At 44.2% G+C, this 16,722-nt stretch overlaps 2 protein-coding genes across 3 annotated transcripts in view; one reads left to right on the plus strand and one right to left on the minus strand.

Moving 5' to 3' along the window:
* Positions 1–16,722, plus strand: part of SPICE1 (spindle and centriole associated protein 1) — a 153,247-nt gene that overhangs the window by 12,674 nt on the left and 123,851 nt on the right. The window contains exon 3 of one of the 2 annotated variants that reach the window (XM_072965073.1): positions 3,534–3,650. The exons of the other annotated variant lie outside the window; for it this stretch is intronic. The gene's annotated coding sequence lies outside the window, so the exon portion shown is untranslated. The remainder of the gene's footprint in view (positions 1–3,533; positions 3,651–16,722) is intronic. 2 annotated transcript variants of the gene reach the window in all.
* Positions 1–16,722, minus strand: part of SIDT1 (SID1 transmembrane family member 1) — an 88,003-nt gene that overhangs the window by 10,670 nt on the left and 60,611 nt on the right. Inside the window, exons 11-19 of the mRNA XM_031681114.2 lie at positions 13,332–13,403; positions 11,834–11,979; positions 10,938–11,011; positions 9,881–9,947; positions 8,231–8,304; positions 7,154–7,277; positions 6,834–6,951; positions 4,525–4,661; positions 3,699–3,807 (exon numbers count right to left, since the gene is read on the minus strand). Of these exons, the coding sequence (XP_031536974.2) occupies positions 3,699–3,807; positions 4,525–4,661; positions 6,834–6,951; positions 7,154–7,277; positions 8,231–8,304; positions 9,881–9,947; positions 10,938–11,011; positions 11,834–11,979; positions 13,332–13,403 (921 nt within the window). The remainder of the gene's footprint in view (positions 1–3,698; positions 3,808–4,524; positions 4,662–6,833; positions 6,952–7,153; positions 7,278–8,230; positions 8,305–9,880; positions 9,948–10,937; positions 11,012–11,833; positions 11,980–13,331; positions 13,404–16,722) is intronic.

The raw sequence follows: 16,722 nt of genomic DNA on the forward strand, positions 1-16,722 counted from the left end.
TTTGTTTTAAACAATGGCGCCCACAACCACCTGTGCTTCCACGGCTCTGTGCCGTGTCCACACAGAAAGGCAGGCAAGATCCACATGAGTTAACAGGCGCTCACAAGGCGCCTGGGCAGCTGGCCAGCTCTCCTACGGCTTCCAGTTCTCCTCTGTTTATAGTTTACTCTGGTGGTGCTTTGTTCACAGCAGAGATGTTATGGGGCCTCTCAAAAGTCACCTTAAAACATCTGCTGACTCTAGACCATGGGAAATCTTAGCTTGCAAAAATTCTAACATATTTCTCAGTGTGGTTATAAGTCAGGATTGAACCAGGGGATACTGAGATCTACTAAGTATGTTCTTAGAAAGCCTGAATGTGTATTGAAACAATAATTAAAGGAACATAAGTTAAGATGGGAGAGAAAAAGACAGGAAAGATTTTTTAATGCAACCCTTCAAAAGGATGGAATAAAAAACAGTGAGGGTGTGGGTTATAACTGTTACATGAACAGGGTCAGGGGCCAGGTGGGGCTGTCGTTTTGTGAGCCATCCACATGTGGATGTCACAGGCGAGGCTGGGGGCTGCCAAAGCAAGGATTTCAGTGAGCGTGGGCCCCAGCTCTGTTGTGAATGCTGCTATTCTTCAAGGCTACCCCTGGGGTCAGTTTAACCCAGATAGATACAGTGAGGGAGGAAGGAGGGACGGCTGTATCCATGCAACAGCCCAGAAGAGGCGCACTGCAGGCTGGATTGGAGTGCTTCCCTGCCTCTGAGCCTCTCTCTGCACCCCCTTCCCACCAAGTCCTGCCCAATCTGGAAGGGGGTATTTAGGGAGCAGAGTTGGCGGGTCAGCCGGGCAGGTTGCTTCTTTAAGAGAAAAATCTAGAAAACCCTGGGGAGGGTGGCTGAACGTTACCTGTGTCAGACCCATCTGAATCAGTGGTAAGCAGAGAAATAAGGGGGAAAAAAAGAAAAAAAGATTTGTGAGAAGGTAGCCAAACAGGTAAACTACTGGTCATTTTATTTTTCTCTCAAAACAGGTGACTTTAATCTTGTTTGCTCATCATAAAGAACATAGACTCTCTGCCTGTCTCAAACATTCAGAAGTTCACTATTCTTCAAAGTGCAAATCAGACTTTTCTCTCTTCCTGATACTTCCGTGCACCACTGGCAACTTACAATCCATCCTCTCCCTGTGGTCCTTTTCTGGAAGCAAGGGACACAATAGTGATCGGGGCAAGTGGCTCTACAGTTTTCTGTTGTACTTAAGAAATGCTCCGTCTCATTGCTACTGCCTTTCCTGTGTCCACACTTACTTTCAAGTGTGACCCAAGGGCCACAGAGAAAGGAGTCTGTGATTTAAGAAAGCAAAGGCAGCTTATGAAATGGGTGGAGAGGTTGGTGTTGCCTGAACAACTGTCCATTAACTCAGCTTCCTGCCTTTGGACTAAATGTAGGTGCAATCGTCAAGATGAAATAGCAAGTTTTCCTTTTGACTCTGGTAAATCTGTAACCACTTGGGGAAGATTCTCTAAGTGCAGAAATTTAAAATATTCAGTTAAGCTGTGCAAGGGCTATTTTCCCTTTACCCCTACAGACCCACTGCCATGTCTCTCTGTCCTCACCACGCCCGGGGAGGCTGATTGTAGGGACCATTCAGTGGGTCCCCCACTGCCCATAGATTTGGACAATGAGAAACCCCAGCAGGAGACTGGAGGGACAGAGGAAGGCGAATGAGCTCAAAGTATTATCTGCTCACTGCCCTCCCTGTGAGGTTGCCTGTCTGTCAACCAAACCGCTGCTCCTTTCCTGGAGACTTCCTCTCCACGATGCCCTCCTTCCACGTTTTGGTAGCTACTTTCTCCATGGCCTTTCGGGCCTGTGAACAGTAAAGCTGCTCCCACTCTTCTCTGCCCCACCCCTGTCTTCATGAAGAGTCCTTCTGGGAATAAATCCTACTCAGTCTTCGTGTGTGACATCTTTTTCTGGTGAGGACCCTGACAAACTGTCACATGGTTATAATAGACTACAATAAATTTCTCCTTTTTAGAAAGGTAAATAAATGAATTCAGTGTTGTAAAATTGCATGGGGCAAAGGTGGTATAAATATATTAAAAGCTTTTCCATGTATTAATGGTCACAGTCACTACATATATCTGTTTTCAAGTTTATTTTTCCAAATCAGAGAACCGAGAAAAACAGTGCTCAAATAATTTTCCTTATGAGAGCTTAGTTTGTATGACTGAGGGAAGTCATACAAACTAAACTCTCATTGTGGAGACAAACTCTTCAGTGGGGAGGACTGGCCATGTGCTGGGCACTGTACCAAATGTTCTACACAACTGTCTGTTGACGCTTCCACTGGGGCATTTGGAGGTGGACTGGCTTTGTAATGCCAAGAGTAAATCTACTGACTATGCCAAAGGGGAAAACCAAACTGCCAGCATGAGAGATTATTTTATTTGGTCCTACTCTTAAAGCCACTTGTTTAAGTAGAGTTAGTCACTCTTAGATCTGGGCAAGAGGGGTGCCATATTTTAAAGGCCTCCATTCCCCAATGAATGACGAGTCTGTGGGGCAAAGGGACTGCTCCTTCTCCTCCCAGGCCACATTCTGAGTTCTTGGACCCCAGAATTCCCTGCTCTGATGGTCTGAGCCTACTGTCAAAGCCTGCACAGCCCTGTTCCCTGGTTTATCTTCCTGAGGGCAGGTGGTACGACTAGAGTATGCACCAGTAGGGGCAAGGAGACCCCTTAGATGCAGGACAGAGCCAGAGGCAGGAAGGAAAGAGGGGCAGGGGCTGGGACCAGCTCTCCTGTACAGCTATGTTCTGGACTGTTCTTCCACAGACCTGAGAATTTAAAATTTGAACCTGTACCTTCTAGGTTGTAATAAAAGTATATTTATCAGTTTGTTGGTTTTCCAGTCTGCTTTATAGCTTAAAAGTATATATACATAGTGTGTGTACTTCTTTTTACAGTCTTGCTCTGGGCTCTGAAAATATTAGGGATGGGCCTATGTTTATATTATAATGCTTTTTCTTGAAATACACAAATGAATTTTCAGTCTGACTCCCTGGACCTTAAAATGACTGGTGAAATTTAAATGCTCTAAAAAGACTTGAACCTGCTCCCGTGTATGATGGCTGACCAACAGCAGATCAGAAGCTGGTTTCTGTAGAATACTTGGTGTTCAAATGTGATACATCCACATTGTCAGCATCCTGCAGGTGTCCAGCCTCTAAGACTGACAAATTGGCCTGAAAAAGTTCCAGTTCCCAAGTTTGAAAGTAATAGATAATTCAGTCTTGATAACCATTTAGCCTGGTTAGAGAAATCCTCCTTTTAAATGCTAAAAATGAAAAATATTCTTCCAGATAGAATGAGTGGTGTGATGATATACCATTCTGCAAACACACTTTCAAGGTTTGATGAATTGTAAAGCCTCTGGGACTTAGGGCTGGAGGCATGCCCCCACTCTGAGGTATACCAAGCTCAGTTTCTCGGCTGAAGTTACAACTAGTGATAACAGCTTATTGCAATCCTGTGCAGGACGGGAAGCTCTTGAAGAGAATTCGTGCTATTAAACACACACAGAATTTGGAGCAGGTGCTCACAGTGACCAGTAACACTTCGGTTTAGGATAAACGAAGACAATTCTTTCTCAGGGTAAGTTGATCAGCATGTTTCACGTAGAGTAAGTAACAGGTGACTCACCTATCTTGAAACGACCCATGTAGTAGATCTGGGTGCTGAGGGCCAGAGAAGCCAGAATATGGATTGCAGAGAAGATGATCCAGAACCAGATGTCATTTTTCCCAAACACCTAGGAGTAAAGATGGAAGTTACTTTCATCTGCGTTTGTCCCCAGAGAGCCTGCTGAAATTGTTCCTTCTCTTGTGTATGCGTAAGGAGTCAAAATCCAAGCTGTGTGTGCATTTTGGGTTTTCCCCTTGCTCTTAGCTCATGGAGATCTTATTGCACCTGGGTCAGAATAATGGCTACCTGACCAAAGAAAATGGGAAAGAGAAGAAATAGGCGAGGCAGCTGAACAGTAGGTGAAGAGGTGACAGGTCTAAAGTTGGGGCCTGATGCTCTTCAAGTAACAGAAGACAACTAAAAGTTGTCCACACACGTTTAGGAAGTGTTTTCTGTTCTTTCAAGTCAAACTCTGTTCCAAGAGCCTGTACATCTCTATTCCAGCCTCACTGAGTCAGGTCCCAGCTTTATATTAGCACTGTCCGGGGGCAGTATTCCAGGTGCCTGTTACATTATTAAAAATAGTAGCTAAAGGTGGTTGGTGGGTATAGCTCAGTGGTAGAGCGCATGCTTAGTATGCACAAGCTCCTGGGTTCAAGTCCCACTACCTCCATTAAAAAAAATGCTAGCTAAACAACGCAGTGCCGCGAACAGACCAGTGATGAGAGTCTGTCACGAGTCAAGGATTATGACTAATGCAAACCTGTCCGCCTGAGGGCCAAAAAAACAACCAACAGCCTCTCAGGAGGGTACTTTCTGAAAGCCGGGCTGGGGAGGGACGCACCACTCCGAGGACGGTGAGTGTGATGACCACCGCGAAGGAGGCGTAGGCGGCGTAGGCGCTGGCGTTGATGTCCGGGTGGCGCGTCTGGTAGAGCTTAAGCATGCACAGGCCGGCGATCATGTACATGAAGGAGGTGTCTGAGGAGAAGCCAGAGGGTCATTTCCCTTCAGCCTCAGAGAACCCTCTCCCTTCAGGCCTTGGAGCGTGGGGACCTCCACACGCCAGCCTCTCTGGGCAAACCCCACACACTCTGCTGCTACCCGCCTCCAAGGGGTGTTCCTGGTTTGCAGAAGAAGAGTGTCAGGTGACTTGATGGATAATAGACTATCCCCACTTGCAGGGGGTTTGTGTACAAGTGCTGCTGTTCAGGCAGCCCAACAAAAGAACCCCTAATGATGACAGGGCAATGTTTCGCCTAGGTGGGCGTCGGAGGTCCTTCTCAGCATCCTGAAACAGAACCACACTGGTTACTGCTAGTACATACAGTTTTCTAGCCTAGGGATGGAAAACAGCTGGAAGTTAAATGTGGCTTAGCTGCATGAGGGTTAGGGAAATGCGAACTAAACAATGCCATGTCCCGTGTTACTCAAAAATGTAGCAGAACACTTAAATGTCTAACAGTAACACCTTAGTGATGATGTGGGGGAAGTGGAAACTTTCACTTGGAGTGGGAATTAATATTCTGGAGAGAAACTTGGCAGTTTTTGGTAAAATGGAAGATGCATAAGCCAGGTGATCCCCAAATTCTACTTCTGGGTGTCCCAGGGAACCTCCTCTCATATGTGCACAGAGACATAGATGAAGATACTCACTGCAGCACTGTCTGTACCAGCAAAATATTGGCAACATCTAAGTATTGCTCAACAGAGGAAACGATAAATGCGGTATATTTTTGTCACAGAATGACAATCTTTAAATATGAATGAGCTGGATATCCATGATTCAATATTAATAAATCTTAGAACATACTGTTGAATGAAAAAAGGATGCAGAACACAGTGTGATAAATTATTAAGTTGTTACAAATGTAGAAAAACTACAAAAGCAAACTGGAAGGATAGATACCAAATTAATCATAGTCGTTGCCTCTGGGAGGGAGAGAGAGGATTAAGTTTAGAAGGCAGTTCAGAATGGGACCTCAACTTTACACAACATTTTATTCCTTAAAAAATTAGATTTAAGGCAGATACTTTAAAGCGTTGGCATTTGTTCATTCTGAGTGGTGAAAGATGTTGTTCTCTATGGTTTTCTCTATTACAATTGTTTTCTCATTTAAAAAAATTAAAATGTGACAGAATTTCAATGGTGTTCTGAGTTAACAGCCAGGGGCTAGAGGACAAATGCGAAATGACTTTTTAAAATCCTCTTCCTCGAGTGTGGAGGACATTGTTAATTGCCTTCTACCAGCGTTAGCTGTTCCCTTCCTCCCTCCTAATAGCATCTCAATACGAACTCGAATATCTTAGTCCATTTTCTGCTCAGAAATGCACACCCTCTCAGCCCGCTTGCTGGTTCCAGAGATGGGTCTCATTGGTCTAAAGGTAACCCCACCTCCTTTGCCGCAGTGATTGGTATAGCTGCCCAGTCCTGAGCTAACCAGCACACAAAGAATGGTTTTGGAGGGGCTTATGACTGTGTAGGGTGTGAGGGGCTGTTATCTGGGGGTTTTTGGGGAAGAAGTTCCCTTGCTCTCCAGTGAAGCCTGTTGGAAATCAGCTGGCTCCTTCCTCTACACATCGTAGTGGGGAGGTAGGAAGCCAAGACCTGATGTAGCCATTTTTGCCACCATGAGGGAAGACAACCTGAGGATAAAATCAGCATGCAGGCTGGGCACAACCAAGGGATCTCAGAGAAATGGGGCCAGAGCCACCAGGTAAAGCACCCACAACAAGGCCTTCCACCTCTGGGCATTCAGATGGTGCGCTGATAAATATACTTACTATTTAATCCAGTTTGGATTGGGTTTTCTGCACTTTCAACCTAAAGCAAACTGCTAAATTAAGCCAAATTACACTGAGGGAACTCTCCATAGATGTCTGTTGGTGGATTCTACCAGACCTACTGCCTGACGCTTAGCCCATTGCCCACCTGCATATCTAGCTGTGGGATCAACACGTAGTGTTGAGAATTTTCTAGCCTAAAAGGTGGACAAAATGGTCCAGTGTGGGAAAACCATGCCCCGTGGCGAGGTGCCCTCAGGTCATGTAAAATGTCATTTAATTCTTGCAAGTTCAACCTTGGCATTTTTGAAACAGTTCCAGGATACGACACTTACTCAAGTCTGTGTAGTTGATATAAATTCTAATTACCGAATTGGAAGTTGGAGTAATTAGGGCAGACGTGGTAACAAGCACTGAGCACTCCTTCCATCATCAGTGCGATCCCCATAGCATAGAAGAGACCAAAGTGTTTGGGAATCCCATACTCCTGAAAAAGGGGAAGCATGGTCAGTGGAAAGATACTCATTAGTGACCTAGCCACAGAACCAGGAAGCCCGTGCTCTGGCCTTGTGTGGTTTGTTACACACGATCCATCGTCACACCATCTGGCCAGATGTCCCTGCCCTCCACAGATCCTGTTTGGAACCATAACCCTCCCTGGCTGCCACCTCCACCGACCCTCTCCTCACCATGGCGAAGATGTCCTTGGCTTCCAAGGCTCTTCGATGGAGAATGTCCTGGCGTAAGACTATCAGCAGGAAGAGCAAGCCCAGGAGCACGTGGCCCAGGTTGCTGAGGATGTTGTTGAAGGCACTAAAGCGATGAGAGAGAACATGAGAGAGTCAAGCCATCAGAGAGACTCAGAGACTGAACGGAGGCATGAACGAGAGAGTGAACTCAGCATTCTGTGTTTTCCACTGATAACCTTTTCATAAGATTTCAGGACTGAAAATCATCAGAGATCATCTGTAACCTAACTCCGTCATGTTGGGAGGCTTCGCCTGTGATAATGAGTCCGATAACACCCTTTGGGCTTCCCTAACACCCACCCAGTCCTCTCGTGTCCTGGTGGCCCTGGCATGGAACGACTCCTTGGAAAGAGAGTCTCCCCAAAGACCGGCAGTTTGGCTGAGTGTTTCAGCTGCACTGTGAGAGTGAATTCACATCGATGGACCCATGTGATGTGTCAGTGCTCAGCTCTGTAACTGTGAGTTTCAGGATGAACATCTGGTGGTCACAGCCAGCAGATTTATTTCAGGAAACTGAGGCTAGTTTGGGTCTGGAACAAGAAGCCAGGCTCCCAACTCCCAGGCAAATGCCTTTCCTACTTCACCGTGTTCCATTGGCTCTGGCCTTGGAAGCAGCAGCCCAGGGGTGAGTCCTAATGCCACTAACAGCTGAGGGACCTTCAGCAAGTCCCTACCTTTCTAATTAAGCCTTAACATCTTCACCTAAAATGGGGGTAATAATCGTCCTATCTGCCTCATAAGGTTGTTTAATGGATTGAAGGGACTGGCAGCTCATGCCCATGGACATGGGTTATCACGTCTATGGACCCGATATATTTTCAAATACATCCCTGCCTTCTTAGGAATGAATGTTTCCTGAGGCCCCAAAACCTGGTCTCAACTTCCTGGTTTCGTTCCTCTAGTCTCTTGATTGGGGGTTTTCTACAAGGGCTTCCAGTGTTTTTAAAAACTGAAGCCACCACTTTACACAGAAAGGCATCTCTCATTGCCTCACGGCAACCAGAGGACTGGGCTCACCTCAGGACGCCCAAGGGGTGAGCACAGAGGAAGTTGTAGTAGCAGATGTCCTGGTTGCCGGTGATATTTACCACCTGTAAAACCAAGAGTGAGAAGAGGCAATGCAGTGTTTGTCCGTCCCCTGAGCCTGAAATCACAAAAAGCAGCCAGTGCTCACCGTGATAACCTGTCAGTGATTTACAGTGTAACCAGTGCTCCTTCTCAGCAGGAGATGGGCTGTTACCTTCCACCTCTACGTGGAACAGACACATTTCCTTTAAATGCTACCATCTTGCTTTGAATTGAAATAGTCTATGTCCCTCATTATGTGGCTTCAGGGTAGAATTCAGCTAAGTATGATTCCTTTATTGTCATTATAAAAAAACTTTGAAAGGATGCTAACATTGGGACCTGCTTATTAGGACTATCAGGGTACATTCCTATTTTCTCGATGAATCCTGGGAGGGTAAGGAGTATCCCATCCTCTGCATGGAAATGATAACCACAGGGCGGGTAGACACGAGGAGGGGTGTGGTCAGTTTTCCATATTTATCACTATCTCTATCATTGAGAACCTTCCGGGGGTGGGGGGTGAGAGGGGAATAGCTCAGTGGTAGAGCATGTACGTAGCATGCACAAAGTCCTCGGTTCAATCCTTAGTACCTCCACTAAAAAAAAGTTAATAAATAAAATTTAAAATTAAAAAAATAAAAAAGAACCCTCTCAGACCACATCACAGCTGTATCTTCTGACAGAGCCCCGAAGTATTGAGGGAATATTTGGATTATAAACTGTGGTGCTTAAACTTCATAAACTCCTTGTCCTCATCAGGTGTTAAGGAATTGGTGAAATATTGTGAGACTGTTGGCTCTCAGACTTGGCTGTCCACTGGAATCACTGGGAGTTTAATCAATACTGATGCCTGACTCCCCTGTCAGAGACTGATCTCATCTGTGTGGGGTACAGCTTGGACACTGGGCTTTTAAAAAGTTCCTCAGATGATTTTAACGCACAGCAAAGTTTGAGAGCCATTGCATTAGAAACATCTTTAGTCTTGTGTTATTCTAAGTGGGCTTTTTCATGTATAGCAGATCCCAGTGAAGGCTACTTAAGCAACCTGGACCCTAGGGTTCTATGAAGGTGCAGTGGGATTCTTGAGCTGTTTGAACTATTATTTGTGTTTGTTTGTTTTTTTTCTTTATTTTAGTGTTTATTGTATATTTTCTTTTAATATATTATTAGTTCTGTGAAGCTGTTTTTACTTTTACAAAAAAATATTTACCCTCAATGACAGAGCACAGGCTACATGAGACATCAGGTTTCTTTGCTTTTGTCTGGAACTTTATTTACTCATCATCCCATGTTGACCAAAAGTTCAGACTGGTTAAAAATAGACATAGTTGATAGATACCAAGAGTAAATGAGTGCAAGGTAATCATTTCAGATTGGTAGACAGAATAATACAAGAGGCCCCAGGTTCCTCTGTGATTAAACAGTCAGGAGCTAGATTTAAAGGTCAGTCAAAGACGAAGCAATGGGGAAATCCAACGGGAACCCAAGTGGGGAGTTAATTCTCGGACAGGGCTCAGGTTATACCTTCCTCTGTAAGTCACAGCAAAGATCTCTCCCTGCGGTATAAAAGCTGGGGCTCCTGCTTTGGGCAGCACTTACTGTCTGGTAGGTGATGACAAGCTGGATCACGGGCAGTGCATAAAACACAGCGATGGTAATGATGTTCCTAGGCAGGCAGAGAGAGCCAGAAACGGTTATTTTCAGTTAACAACGGAATCTTGGCTTTTTTCAAAGACAATTCCTCCTACCCTATAACTCCCTCGTTAACTCACAAAAATAGTTAGAAACTGGTTATGCAGTTCCTCCTTCTCCAGTCTTCCTCTCATACAATCATTTTCAAAACAATGTAAATAATACTTGCTTCTGGTTTAACCAAATTATTCATGAGGTCCTATCTCTCTAGGATATTATTAGTTTAAAAATGATCAGAGAGTAGGGGATGGGTGATGGATCACACCAAGGGGATGTGGCTCTCTTAAGATACATCTCTTAGTTCCTAAATGATGGTCCCACTATGGAATTCCGTGTGGCCCCTACTGCCTCTTGTTTCCCTCTTATCTGTATCCACAAGAAAGGGCCTCCTCCCAGGGAAAAGAATGGGAAGGGCTATCACAAGTGTCAGCCTGGGGTTTCTGAGGGGAAGGAGGGGACCCTATCAGACACTTCAGACTCTCCTCTTGGAGGGAGGCTGCATCTGTGTGTGTGACTACCAAAGGTCCATTTATCATTGGCTGGTGGCATCATCTCTCCCAGGGTAGGGTCCAGCTACCCTGAGGTGCTCGAGGCATCTCGTCCCTGAAATCACTGGCTCTCCCCAAAGCAAGTCCTGGTGAGGAGATGAGGAAATGGCTCCAGTTTAACATGCCTCATCGAACATGGTGACATTAATGTTATCTTTAGGACATCTTTCTGGAAGAGGATTTAGTGTGCCCCCTGAACATATGGGGTTCCACTACCACTCTTCTTTATGCTTTGTATTTATTTAATTTAGGGCTGTTGCCTTTGGTGGTTTATCTCCATTTTCCTATGGAATGTGTCATAAATCCTTTAAACACCTATACCTGTACCTCATTAAACACATAAGTGAGTGTGGCTTTTACAAAGAAAACTTCAATTTTACTAAAGAGAACCATAGCTCTCCTGGTCATCTACTCACCAAAAATAAATCTTATATTTCTTGCTGATAATTCTCCGGTCCTTCCTGGACAGATCTGACAGGTAAAGAAACGTCTGGGATGCCAAATAAAAAGAGAATGCAAAACTGTACTTGGATTTCTTGCATAAAATACAAAGGAGAACTTTACACATTTCAATTCAGCACCTCCTTAGGGATTAAGTTCTTTAACAAGACGTTTAATTGTGCTTTTCCCATGATACCTTTAAAAATCCTAAGATTTCCTTAGAATATTAAGGATTGGCTGATGTGGGAAACCTAATGTTTCTTAAATCTCAAGAATTTATTTCCCAGTTTTCAGTGATATCGACTGTGTGGTCCTAGAATTACAGGGTTGAAACTGTGCAGTTCACCTTCATACCCCTTACTGGATACAACACTATCATAAATACAAGCCGGAAAAAAATGAGCTTTACTCCTAAAAGATTTTATGTACATAACTGGGAAGTTTTTCAAGGTACAGCCTGCAAATGAATCTTTTCTTCCATCTGGTTGGATCCCTTCCTCCATTTTTTTTTTGTCCACAATCAGCCACTTCAGACCCTGAGAGCATTTTAATGCTGTTCTTTTTACTTCTCTCACTCCCTCCCTCCAGAAGAAGAGTTCATTAACTGAGCAGTGCTTTTAGTATGTGGTTAAGTTTCACCTAAAATGCCCCCTGGGTAAAACAACCAGGACCTATAGCACAGGGAACTGTATTCAATTTCTTGATAAAAAAAAGTAAAATTAAATTAAATATAAAATAAAAAAAATTAAAAGCCCCCTGGGAAATCTGACTTCCCGAATTAAAAAAGCTACTAAAGGAAACTGGGGCATTGCTGAGGTCGTATCGACTCCCGAAGTTCCTGTTGTCTCGGAGCCTGGCCAGGCAGAGGTACCTTAGTCCGGATGACGTTCTTGTCACTCTCAATGTCTGGCATGGTGTCGAAGTCACTCTCCTCCACGGAGCTGTCGGAGTCCGACTGGCACGGCTGCCCGCCGTCGGAGGAGGATGCCTGCCTGCCCGGACTGGAGCTGGACTCATCTGAAACGGAGAAGCCTCATCTGCTTTCCCCAGCCCAGAAGAACCCACGGAGCCCACTTCTCTCGGCAAAAAGCACAGGACTAGCTCATTCTTGAAAATGTCGTGTCGGTCAAACCGATTCCTTACCCACAACACCTGTTCTTTCTCTCCATTCCTCTTCAGTGGACTTCTAATCTTCCCCTTCTCCTATTTTTACATTTAAATGGTCTATTTCTAGGGTTGAATACATAATATAAAGGCATCTGCTCTGTTAACTATCTAGATGCAAAAATATGCTTATATATCATGTTTCATATTTTAAAATATGAGCATAAATATATAAACAGACACATGCACATCGTTATGTATAGCATCTACCATATATATGTGTAAGCACGCACATATCCAGCAGCTGTACATGTCTCGTGGCTCAAGTATTTATACACAGAAATTCCCCCACATGCTGTATCTATAATTATATAATGAAAACAACATTCTCAGGAAGAGAATCCTTGTGTTCCCGTGAATGTTTCCCGGAGCAGATGGGAATTTGTGCAGCTTAATGAGCACACGAGCCGAGCCTACCTTCCACTTTATTCCTTCTGCTCAGTGATTTAAAAAAAAAAAACCCTGTGCTCGCAGAGCCAGAAATAAGTCTCCAGCACTGAGCCCACATGCTTCTTGAAGTTACAGAATGACAGGGCAGGAATACAGGATTCCCAGCCCCTCTACACTGACAGTTTAAGGCACACCATTCATCGGCCCCCAAGCGTCATGGAAGTGCATGGAAGCATCAATGCACTCCAACGCTAAGGAGACAGGGATCAGAATTCTGTCCCTTCCAGGCCACTGAATGAGTCCAGGGGCTGCCATGTGAATGACTGGGTGGCACTGAGCAGGTTTAGTTATGGAGTTAGCCAAAATGCAAGATTGCTAGGCTTCAGCCAGGTTCACCTGCAGCACACACAGCCTCAGTCTTCTGATCGCCCTTACTCCACTGCAACCTGAGAATGAAACAGCTGGTCAATTGATGTCGGGCTCCCTGACGTCAGACTCTGACACATCTCTCATACCCTAAACTCAGGCTGGGCACAAAAAAAGTCCCCACGGGAGTTGATGGCAACTAGTGGAGAAAATTCTGCTCAAGTGGGGCTAAGCAGACTGGAGAAACAGAACAATAGGACTGGAGAAAGTTAAGAGCTGGAAGGAACCTTCCAGATCATCCAGCCAATTCATCTCATAAATAAAACACAATCTCATACAATGAATGCCTTGCCCACTCTCCCAGTTTATTAGTGGCTGGAGGGCCCTTTGTATCCTGTTCTCTGGAGAACCAGGAAACACTTCCCTGAATGGACTCTTGTCAGAAATACCTATTGCCCCATAATTGCTTCCTTCAGGGGTGCTGGCAGCAATGGGATGTGACGCTGACATATTTCCAGAGCCTGTTGAGAAGAAAAGCAGAGAGGCGAACAGTTTATGTCCAGCTGCTAAAATGAAAGAACACCATTCAAAGTAGTTTGAATCATCAAGCCATACGATTTTAAATTTGATTTTCTTTTCACTCTAATATAGGAGTCCACAGGCCAATTCTAAGGTCTGCAGGCCAAATCTAGCTTGCCACCTGTTTTGGTATGGCCCTTGAACTAAAAATGATTTAAAAATTTTTTGAACAGTTGGAGGAAAAAATCAAAAGAAAAATAATATTTCATGAGAGGTAAAAATGGAAATTTCGTATTCATATAGAAAGTTCTACTGAAACACAGCCACTCTCATTTGAATATGTCTGTAGCTGCTTTTGGCTACAATGGCAGCATTGATCCATTGCAACAGAGACTGTAGGGCCCACAGAACCTAAAATGTTCACTATTTGGCACTTTACAAAAAAAAAAAAAAAACGTTGCTGATGCCCTCCTGACAGTACTGCAGAATCACAAGAATGAAGGAGCATGGGTCCTGGAATCACTGGAGGAAGGCCACCACTGAACAGAAACACCTGTGTCGTTCAGCTGTTAAGGCACTGTAATCGGAAGTTTACTGGGTCACAGCCGTTAGCAGTACCCTAACTATAGGCAGGGTAAGTCCCGATAGGAAGGAAATCTGCACTCCTTGGAGCAAAATATAATGACAACATGAACTAGGGATGTACGGGAATATGGGTTATTTCGGGATATTTCAGAGGTAGAATAGACGTATCTGTTGCCAAATGGTTGCTGGCAGTGAGAGAAAAACAGTCCCTAAGATGATGCTCCTCAGGTTTTTCCAATAAAGTACTCCTTGTAGCAGACAGAGTGAACTCATTCCTCTTAGAGGCTGGGGGTGTCATCTGGGGCTGCCTCACCACAAGCAGCTGAGAAAAACACCTCCCAACCTCACTGGTTATTTGGAAAGATGCTATCCCACCGAGCGTATCCATTTCTGAGATTTAGGCAGGGCTGGACAAAGAGCAGAAACCACAGGGAAGCAGGCATCAAGGCAGTTTCTCTGACTCATCTCCAGGGTCCACAGTCATCTGTGAACATGCCTGAGAACGTTTCTCTGCTGCCACCTAACTTTTTTTTTAATTGAAATATAGTTGATTTACAATATTGTGTTAGTTTCAGGTGTATAGCAAACTGATTCAGTTATATGATATTTTCTGGTTATTTTCCATTATAGGTTATTACAAGATAGTGAATATAATTCCCTGTGCTATACAGTAGGTCCTTGTTGCTTATCTATTTTAAGTATAGTAGTTTGTATCTGTTAATCCCAAACTCCTAATTTATCCCTCTTCCTCCCCTTTCCCCTTTGGTAACCATAAGTCTGTTTTCTACATCTGTGAATCTGTTTCTGTTTTGTATATAGATCCATTTGTATCATTTTTTTTAGATTCCACATATAAGCGATACCATAACATTTGTCTTTATCTGTCTGACTTACTTCACTTAGTGTGATAATCTCTAGGATGCTGCCTCCTGAGCTTTGTCAAGGATCTGGGATATTGTCAGGCTGCTGGGAATTTCAGTAAAGTATCTTCTTTCTGGGAGGTCAGATTGCTTGTATCACACCCCCGGCAAAGACATCTGTAAGTTAACTGGTCAGCTTCACGTACTGTTGCAGAGAAAACCGTTTTCAGTGAAGACGCATAACTGAAGATATTCTATAATATCCTCACTGTAAATATATTTCCATTTCTTCATTGAAAACATAGTTTGCTATAGTTTACATTAATGCCACAGTGTGCAAGGCTTGTGAAAGAACCAAAAGCCTCAAACAATTCGTTGTTTGTCAGTCAACTCTTCATCCAGATTTCAAACTTCACTTCCACCAGTGGGCAGTAAAAAACACATTCCCAGTTTTGTGAGCGAGTCTGTAGGCTTTATCATGTTTTTACTCTGTGTGCCTATTCATTTCCTCCTCGAAGGAAAATAATTAAATCCTAAGTTCAAAACATTTAGCCAGGTGATGAGAGACACATCACTGGCCTCGGAGACTCAATTTTCTTCCCTCTCTTGGTCGCTTAGTCAGGTGTTGGCTCAGCTGGACAGCAAGGCCTTTGGCTAATGCAGCATTCCTGGCAGGCAAAGCTGTTCCGGGGCTTTCACAATGCAGACTCCCTGGCATGGTTCCTAGGCTTGGAAACTCCTTGATACCATTCTTATTATTTAGAGAAAGTAGAGGTTCCTTGGCTTTCTTGGGCTCACCCATAAATATGCGGCATGGTACCAACACCATCTGCGCTTTTCATCCAACTTCAAGACACAGAGACAGGTTACTTTCAGACTCTTAACTATGAGAGTTTCAGTCTTTTGAGCACAGTAACAGAGTGATGGGAAGATACCAGGTACCGTTTGACTGACTTTTTTTTGGCCAAGGACAGATTTGGCCATAGTTACGGCATAGAGATTTGCTGCTGCCACTATTGACTGTAACTAGTACTACTAGTATTACCACCACCACTAGTACTGCTGCTACGACTAATGCCTCTGTTACTATCACCACTGCTGTCACTACTGCTATCACTACTGCTGTCACTACTATCACCACTGCTATCACTATTGCTGTCACTACTGCTGTCACTACTGCTGTCACTACTGCTGTCAACTACTGCTGTCACTACTGCTGTCACTACTGCTGTCACTACTACTATCACTACTGTCACTACTGCTATCACTACTGCTGTCACTACTACTGTCACTACTGCTGTCACTACTGCTATCACTACTGCTGTCACTACTACTGTCACTACTGCTGTCAACTACTGCTGTCACTACTATCACCACTGCTATCACTACTACTGTCACTACTGCTGTCACTACTACTGTCACTACTGCTGTCACTACTACTATCACTACTGTCACTACTGCTATCACTACTGCTGTCACTACTACTGTCACTACTGCTGTCACTACTATCACTACTGCTGTCACTACTGTCACTACTGCTGTCACTACTACTGTCACTACTGCTGTCAACTACTACTGTCACTACTGCTGTCACTACTGCTATCACTACTGCTATCACTACTGCTGTCACTACTGCTGTCACTACTACTATCACTACTGTCACTACTGCTATCACTACTGCTGTCACTACTGCTATCACTACTACTGTCGGTACTGCTGGCTAATGTTTATGGGAAACTTACTGTGTGTCAGACTCTCTTTAAAGTTCCTCACAAGAATTTACTCTTTTTATTTTTCAACAACCCTCTGAGTGGGTACTTTTATTATCACCATTTTAAAGATAACAAAAGGGAGGCACTGATAGGTCAAGTAATTT

The sequence above is a fragment of the Vicugna pacos genome, chromosome 1, assembly GCF_048564905.1.
Source record: "Vicugna pacos chromosome 1, VicPac4, whole genome shotgun sequence".
NCBI classification, from domain to species: Eukaryota; Metazoa; Chordata; class Mammalia; order Artiodactyla; family Camelidae; genus Vicugna; species Vicugna pacos.